The sequence below is a fragment of the Pyrus communis genome, chromosome 3 (genome assembly GCF_041283825.1).
Source record: "Pyrus communis isolate YQ-2024b chromosome 3, ASM4128382v1, whole genome shotgun sequence".
NCBI classification, from domain to species: domain Eukaryota; kingdom Viridiplantae; phylum Streptophyta; class Magnoliopsida; order Rosales; family Rosaceae; genus Pyrus; species Pyrus communis.
In genome coordinates, this window is record NC_142567.1 from 24,482,159 (window position 1) to 24,491,220 (window position 9,062).

The 9,062-nt window shown below is 39.0% G+C and overlaps 1 protein-coding gene across 1 annotated transcript; it reads left to right on the plus strand.

Annotated features, from left to right (window-relative positions):
- Nucleotides 1–2,487: 2,487 nt before the first annotated feature.
- On the plus strand, nt 2,488–2,907 carry LOC148698187 (scarecrow-like protein 34). The gene has a single exon (XM_088690398.1). It carries the CDS (start codon nt 2,488–2,490, stop codon nt 2,905–2,907), a length of 420 nt encoding a protein of 139 aa, XP_088546524.1.
- Nucleotides 2,908–9,062: the final 6,155 nt, after the last annotated feature.

A 9,062-nucleotide genomic window follows, 5' to 3' on the forward strand; every position in this document is an offset into this window, starting at 1 on the left:
TCAACAATCCACCCAAATAGTCCCTTAAACCCACTAATCCATCCAAACAATCCCTTAAACCCCACCATCGCCTCCCTTAACCTGCAGCTCACCTCCGCCAGCACATCTGGGTCCCGAGAATACGTCACCGCCTGCATAATCGCCCTTGCTCGCTTCGCCAGGTCGCCGCTTTTGAACACGCCCGACCCTATAAGCACCCCGTCTCGGTTCGGGTCGACGTCGCCGTTTCGCGCGTCTGGGTGCAGATTGACGGAGGGAAGGGGGATCCATGGGTGAAATGGAAAGAGGTGGAGATGGAGGAAGAAAGGGTAACGGTGAGGTGGTGAAGGAAGGTTAGAGGTGTTGGGGGGGGGGACGCGGGTGGATGGGGAAGAACAGAAGAAGAAGAGAAGGAGGTGGTGGGTCTTTTGGGGGGAGGGGGGGAGATGTTAGCGTGGGTGGGGAAGGGGTCGAGGTTTGCAGGGAAGGGATTTGGGCTTTGGGTGGGATAAGAGTGGCGGGGTAAGAAAGGGTGAGGGAAGGGGTGGGTCCCCATGCCAAAAAAAATGATTTTATTTTTTTCAAATTTTTAATATTTAATTAATTAAATTTTTAATAGAAAATGGGTTCCATCACTTGCCACGTCAGCATTTTAATGGAGGAATTGACAGACAACTGACGAAAGGTATGAAATTGTAACAAATTCGTAGATGAGGTATGACATTGAAACTTTTTAAAGGCGAGGTATGAAACTGTTAATGACCAATAGTTGAGGTAGTTCTGTGTAATTTACCTTAAAAGTTATAATAACTTTAACTGTTGGATCAAATTTCAATGGTCCAGATTGGTGGATCCCTAGGATTAGGAGGAAGGGATCCTATTCGGATCCCTTTCCTACTTTTAGTACCTAAATAATAGTTATCAGTATGGGACTGGGCTGTCCTAGGAATCGAGGCCATGTGCACCACTTGCGTTTGAAGAGCAAGTTACTGATGTAAAAGAATCTAATAATAGTAACCAGCTATCCAAAGTTAGTTAGTTTGTTAGGAATGTTACCACTGTAATTATTTTACTTTCCTTCAGTAATTTTCATACAAGTGTACGTATAAATATTTCTGTGTAACTTATCATTATTCAATAAGATGATGGATCATTTCTTAATAGCGTTGCATACCTTCAGAGCTGGCCTTAAGTAAGGACTAAGTAGTTATCATAGCTTTTTAGATCTCAAGTTTTGCTTTATTATTCAAAAATACTTGCAATATAGAATGCAATTACACAATAATTACAAAAAATTAAAATGATACTAACTTGAATATATTGAAGGTAGAGGCTAGCGCAAACACTATGTCTTTCGAATAGTATTTTCGTGTCACTTGTGTGCTTGTAGTTCTACAACGTCTGCTCGACCAGGATACAACTACTTAATTCTACAACCCGCACTGGATTATAGAACTCTAGCGAATTGCTTTATGTGTTTACTCTCTGAAAATTTTGTATGGAAGACAAGTAGGAAGAAAAGATGATCTCACTTGAATCTAATTAATTTTAAATTCCAAGGCCCAAGGCCCTTGTATTGATTAATTAATATTAATTGTATTTAGGCTATATTATATTCAAGCCTAATCCACACAACCATAAGGCCTAAGCCTTCAATCCATTTCCAAATGGTCCAACTTCTAATTACTAAGAAGAAGGAATAAGCCTATATAAAGGTTAGTGCAAAAATACTGTTGCGCAATGTGGGACAAGAGGATCTCAAACTCCTCAAACTCCTACATAAATAACGTGTTGGCTCATACAATTACTATGTGGTAGTGTTTATCTTGATAAACTTCCATTGCTTTAGCGTGACAACATTTGCTCTTGTTTACAACCATATTTTTCACGAAAGAACAGAACACATCGAATCGTATATCCATTTCATTAGAGAACGTGTTCAAAGCAAAAAGGATTTGGTTATCCATCATGTTGCCGGTCCAAATAAGATAGCAAATATAATCAATACGAAAGGGCTCCGTTTTCCCTAGTTAATGTGTTTGCGCAAACAAGCTAATGCTACAAAACCCTAGCATGAGGTTGAGGGAGTTTTATCATTCAGCTTTTCTCTCTTCTTCTCTCACTTCATACAAGTTGAATGGATGAAGTGGAATAGTACATTGGGTTATTGTACGATTGTCGTATGCCACTAAAACACAAGGAAATTTTTTATAAAACGTCAACAAGGCCAACAATGTTTTATGGTACGAATTGTTAGGCAGTCAAAAAGCAAAAAAATGTGTGCAGCGGAGATGAGAATGCGCCGTTGGATGTGTGGGCGAGAAATGATAGATTAAGAACTAGGGTATCCAAGGTAAAGTAGGAGTAGCTGCAATTGAAGATAAGATGAGAGAAAATCGTTCAAGGTGGTTTGGACATGTGAACCGAAGATATACAGATGCTCCGGTTAGAAGATGCGACTATGAGAGGAAGACTTAGGGCAAAAGGGCTAGATGAAGTCGAAACCTGATGAAGCCCCTTTCTATTATCAATGCTTCCTACAATGCCCCTTTCTTTGTCACTCGATTTCGGGAGGCTCTCTTCCACTACTCTGCCTTATATGATGCATTTGATATTAAAATACCCCGTGACAACGAAGAGAGGTTGATGTTTGAGAGTGAGTTCTATGGTAGGGAAGCTATGAATGTAATAGCATGTGAGGGCGTAGAGAGGGTGGAGAGGCCGGAGACATACAAGCAGTGGCAGGTTCGATGCATGAGGGCTGGTTTGCAGCTGCTGCCATTGGACCAAGATCTAGTGAAGATTTTTAAGGATAAGGTCAAGGCATGGTACCACAAAGACTATGTAATTGATCAAGACAGTGCTTGGATGCTCCAAGGATTGAAGGGCCGAATTGTGTATGCTTCTTCTTGTTGGGTGCCAGCTTAGGAATCTTGTTGAGTATGCTTGATTGATCTTCTTTGAGAATTGCGATAGAAAGGATGATCGACAAACTGGGCAGAGGTATTATTTCATTTTGTATTTGAACATTCTTTTCTTCCGTGTCGTACACAAATATACATGCATACACTATAGTTGGCTTTATGGCTGAACGTCGGCTTTTTTTTTTAATAATATGAGGTTGATCCCTGTTATGGTTAAGTTTGTTATTTACTCACTCAACAAGTTTAACCATAACAGGGATCATCTTCATATTATTAAAAAAAATAAAATCTTATTCATATTTTTCATTATTCACCGATTCTATTATCTTGAGAATAAAAAAGTTGCATTGTGTGAGTTGCATTTTGTGGGAAAGTTCAAAAGTTTTGATATAAATCAAAATCAATCAGAATTCTATGTTACTTATGGGAGATACAACATTATCAATGTTCGCTTTAATTTTTATACTCCACAAGATTTATTCATTGAATCATTTTATACATCAAAGATTTAATGACGAAATTAGTATTTACTAAATTATAATGCGTCAATTGAACGAATATATTTTTTTGTATTGACAAAGATGGATATAATAGTTAACCGATAGATAATTCGTTACTTGGTGGGTATGGTTATAGATAATACCTACTGGTTAATTTATAGTTATGAATATGGTTAATTTTCATGGTTATGAGGATGAATATAGCATTTTCGTCTCCAAATAGAACCCTTGTGTAACGACCCGTCCCCAAATATTTCGATTTTTATAATTATAAAGCGTGAATTTACGAAAATGCCATTCAAGGTAAAAAAGTTGACTTTTGTTGACCGCCTTGCCATGTCACATGAGATTCATTTCCTTGGCTTATCCTTGTAGCACTCTTTGCGACGAATGTGTGGGTGCAAGCGGAATTTGAAATGTAGGGGCATTATAGTAATTTTACATCTCAAAAGATATTTTTGTGGGTTTTGTGAGCCATGGGGCCTACACCCCACTTCTTCTTCTGCTCCGTGTCCTCCCTTCCTAATTGTCTCTCTTTATAACTCTCATTTTTTCTCTTTTTCCCTTTCTCTCTTTGTCTTTTCCCCCATCTCTACAGTCTTCCCCTCGCCGAAACCCGATACACCCTCGCCGTACTCCGGTGAGTCTTACAACCAAATCACTTTCACCTCACTACCTCTGTGAGTTCTATGAACCTAGAAACAAAGGAAACGCTTCCAAAATGCCTCATTCACCTCATTGTGCAGTGGCATCGTGACCACCATCATCTCTGGCGAATCTCGCTATCCACAACTTAGGTAAGCTTTGGGGTTCATCATTTTCTTCTTCTTTTTGATGTTTGATGTTTAGTTCGAGTTTTGAGTTGGCATGCTCATTTTGGTGAGCTTTGGACATAGAAAATGCTAGGACAGATTTCCCAGTTTCCGGCGAGAAACCCAATAGCTTTCGAGCCATTTTTCGGCCAACTCCGACCATGTCATAGCCTCCAATGGCTACATATCGATTCCCTATATTCCTAGGTTCATTTTGGTTTTTGAATCATTGGAAATGGTTTAGTTTTTGACCCTAAGACGGAGCTGGGGAAGTTTCTCGGCCAAAATCCCTAGATCCGGCCTTCTTTTTCGTTAGGTTCGGTGACCTGCGAGCCCAATGGGTCAAACTCGACCGCAACCAGCATTGGCACAAACCTTTGGGCCTTCCAACCCAGTAACCTAGGCCCAACTCATTAACCCTAACCTAGATCCAACCCAGCAACCAAAGCCTAAATCCGACCCGACCTGACCTAGTCCCAATTTCATGGGCCGCGCGTGGAGGGTTATCATGGCCAGCATGTGGAGTACACGTGCCTCTGCCGGAGATACTGTGCTTCATCGCCATCCACGACGGTGCCGATGACTTTTTCGGTGACCCATCTTGGCACGTGCGGTGGCGTGTGGCTTTACGAGCCATCGCCCTATGGCGACACGTGGGGGAACTCGAGGTCTTTCCTTAGGTTTTTCGACATGTCGAATCCGAATCTGTTGCCCGTTTCCCCAAATTCTAATGTTTTAGTAGAGTTTTATTAAATGGTCTTTATTTGTGTTTAGGTGTGTCGGTAAGAAGTGACACCATCTTCGTTAGTTCGAGTGGCGCCCAGGAATGGAGTATCTATGAGTAGACCCCTTCTTAAATTGCATGTTTTTATAAAATATTAGACTTGCATTCACGAATGGCATGATTTCATGATTTTACGTTTATGCATTATTTATGATTTTATCGAATCTACGTTTTATGAAAAGTTATGAATTATTGGATTTCCATATATGAAACTCTATGGATTTACGATTATGAGTTATTATGGTTTATTGATTGAGGCTTTGAGCTTTTGAGCTTCGAATTTGATATGAGTTTTGAGGTATGTTTTCGGTGCTTATCTAGTGGGTCATCATACAACACATCTACACAACACGGGTATGTAGATGTCTTGGCCATATGACACAATTGAGGATATTTATGTTATACCCCCAGCTTCACTGGTCAAACCAGTGTCGGACAGCTTCACTAGCCACGACTAGTGTCGGTGTGTGATGTTATATGTTCATTCTCTGGCGTAACCCAGAGTCGTACAACTTCACTTTCGGGTGATAGGGCCTACCATGTTTCTTCACTGGCGTAACCCATTGTTGTACAGCTTCACCTTTCGGTGATGGATAGGTATTGCCTTTGGGCGACTATGATACCCCTAGTTCAGTACTTCACTTATGTGATTTGTGGAGGTTTTACGGATTTGCCTTTGGGCAGCTATATTACCATTTCTAAGCACTAGTTTATATGTGCTGGTTTTACGAACGTTTTTCATGACATGCTAGAGTTTTCAGAAAACCTACTATGTGGTATTATATATATGTTTTCAAAACAGAGGGTTAGTATGTTTAAAAAGAAATCAGTTTTCTTATTATTAGTATTAGTATAAAACATGGTCCATTCACCTTTTGTTTTTATGCCCCATTAGGAGTTAGAATTAAGGCACACGATCCCGATGTCAAGGTACTTCCACTTAGGTATCTTCGAATCTTCTTAGTGTAGGACTTATTCCTTGTTCGTACCTTTCTATAATAATTCTTTCTCATTATTCTTGATTAGTTGTATGCTCTGAACACAGTTCCGCATTTGCGTATTTCTTTCTAATTACGTATTTTATTTGTATGCATGTTTAAAATGGCTTCGTCACCCTAGGATGTCGGTCAGCATGTGCCTACCCTGGTATATGGGGATATCGGGGTCGGGGTATGTCACCTTGCCATCCTTAATTTCAATTATCAACGTCCACATCATTTGACTTACTAAATTTGGTTTAAAAATTTGGATTAGATATTTGGTCTCCCTAGCATTATCATTCCCAAATACATTTGTTCCACCATAAAAGTCCACCCATCCATCGACTTCGACGCTGGACCCTAACTCCTACTTCCTCGAAAAATTCAAGCTCTACGAGGCCATACAAGTACTTAATTTTCTGACTTTCACAAATTTTTAATTCTTCATTCTTCTCCATTTGGCACTTCCAATTCCAGCAGTTTTACTTGATTGGAGCGAGCAAGAGCATATATGTAGCCTATGGCTTCGCGTTTGAAAGGTAAATTGAATAAAGTTGAACTCCAATTACCTAATTATTACAATTAAGAGATGGGCATGAGATTTCGAATGCTGGTTGACATCTTTCTAAATGCAGGAGATGGAATTGGTTCACTTTTAAATTGTCTCAATACTATTGTTGGTATATAGATTGTGCCTATGTATATGATTATGATAACATGCATTAAAGTTGCGTTTCAAGGATGCATATGTTAGGTTATTTGCATATCAACTTTATACATGCTTGTTAGTGAATTTAATGTATTTCTTATACATGAAAGTAAGTCATACATATTTTGGTAACATTTGTTAAGCAAATGGCGTGTACAGTGTTACTTGTATGGCTATTTTGGTTCAAGCATGTATGAGACTTCAAATATATATTGTTACTTGTATGGCTATTCTGACATGATGGTGTCAATCTCATACTCTCTATGCAGGAAATGATACTTCAAATATATATTTACATTATCTTTCATATGCTAAGATAATAGGATGAGAATGTTGTATTAAAGTCTCCTATTTTCTAGAACTTTGGCTTTATTGAGTTCCATTAATTTCAAAACTTCAAGAACAAAAGGAAATGGTTCGATTAACTAATCACATATGCAGAGTAAAAATGGCGGGGTATCAGTATGGGAGCCAGCAGGATCTCTATCATGGATGGAGGTATATGTAACTACTACATACATAATTAATTAAATTTTGTGTTGCATATATAAAGAGATTCTCTCTTTTGTTCCCATCTAGTTGCTTAATCCAGTGGAATTTCTCGAGGGCGTGGTCGTTGAGCATGAGTAAGATCCTGACGTTTTCTTCATCAATTTTTTTCCCTTCATATTCTCGGGTCCTGAATAAACTAAATTGATCTAGGCATGTTGAGTGCACCTCCTCTGCATTACAAACTCTAGTTTTGTTTAAGAAGTTACATCCTGAGTATCAGAAAAAAGAGATAGAAAAGTTCATTGTTAGTGCCGTACAATTTCTTGAAGACGCACAAAACCCCAATGGCTCATGGTATTAACAGTCTCATTTTTATTACAACCACCAAGAGAATACAGAGAAGAAAAGAAAGGAAGAAGAAGAAAGAAGATACAGTAAAATCTTAAGGAAAAATCTGAATATTCTTTGATTACATGATAAACTCTCACAGTCTCACATTCTCTTCTTTTATACAAGAGTAACCACACCTCTACAATCTTAGCTGACTAGACCAATCTTATCCCAACAGATCCTAACTATTTTAACAGATTCTAACAACGTTTTTGATGACATGGCACTTCATATTTTGTAAGTCAATATAGGTCAACATCCCCCCTCAATCTCAACTAGGGTAACCTAGCTTGAGATTGAAGCAATGTCGAGTAAAGGTAGGACTGTGAAGGCCTTTTGTTAACACATCGGCAGTTTGGTCATCAGTGGACAGATACTGAACCAACAAGTCTCCCTTGTGAACTCTTTCCCGAATGAAGTGATAATCTGTATCTAGATGCTTAATGCGAGAATGAAACACCGGATTGGCACTTAAAGCAATAGCGGACATATTATCACAGTAAATGGTTGGTGGCTCAGTTAACTCAACCCCGATATCTTTAAATAACAACCTGATCCAGGCCACATCAGCAGCCGTATGTGCCAGTGCTTTGTATTCAGCTTCTGTGGAACTCCGAGATACTGAGGTTTGTTTCTTGGACTGCCAGGATATAGGGTTATTACCTAGATATACAACATATCCAATCACTGACCTTCTTGTATTTAAATCAGCAGCCCAATTCGAGTCTGAGTATGCAGTCAACTTAATAGCTGTATCAGATGTATATGTAATGCCACACTCTGAAGTTCCTTGAAGATACCTCAAAATCCGCTTAACAGAATTGAAATGAACATCCGTTGGTGCTGTCATGAATTGACATACAGAGTTGACAGCAAATGCTATATCTGGTCTAGTAAATGTTAAGTATTGTAATGATCCAACCAAGCTCCTATACAATGTAACATCTTTCAACAGTGTACCCTCAGTGAGTAACATCTGACAGTGAGGTTTACATAGTGTAGTGGCAGGTTTACAAGACTCTATACCAGCTTTATGAATGAGATCCTTGACATACTTGGATTGATTAACAAATATGTCACCATTAGCTTTATAATGAATCTGTAAGCCCAGAAAATATGTAAGTCTTCCCATGTCCTTTAAATCAAACACTCCTGCCAAATCTTGAATCACAGCGTGGAGTTTGGTACCATTGGATCCAGTGAGGATGATATCATCCACATAGAATAGCAAAACAAGTACATCAGTCCCATCAATTTTCACAAATAAACTGATGTCAGAAGAGGATGCACTGAATCCCAATGTTGGCAAATAGCTAGTAAACTTGGAGTTCCAGGCTCTTGGTGCTTGTTTGAGACCATACAGAGACTTGACTAACTGACAAACATAATTCAGATGAGACGGATCAACAAAGCCCTGAGGTTGTTTCATATAAACCTCCTTTTGCAACTCCCCATGTAAAAAAGCATTTTTGATGTCTAACTGCCTTAATTC

Excerpts from the sequence above, each read along its gene's own strand:
- LOC148698187 (XM_088690398.1), top strand. The coding sequence starts at position 2,488 with ATGAAGCCCCTTTCTATTATCAATGCTTCCTACAATGCCCCTTTCTTT.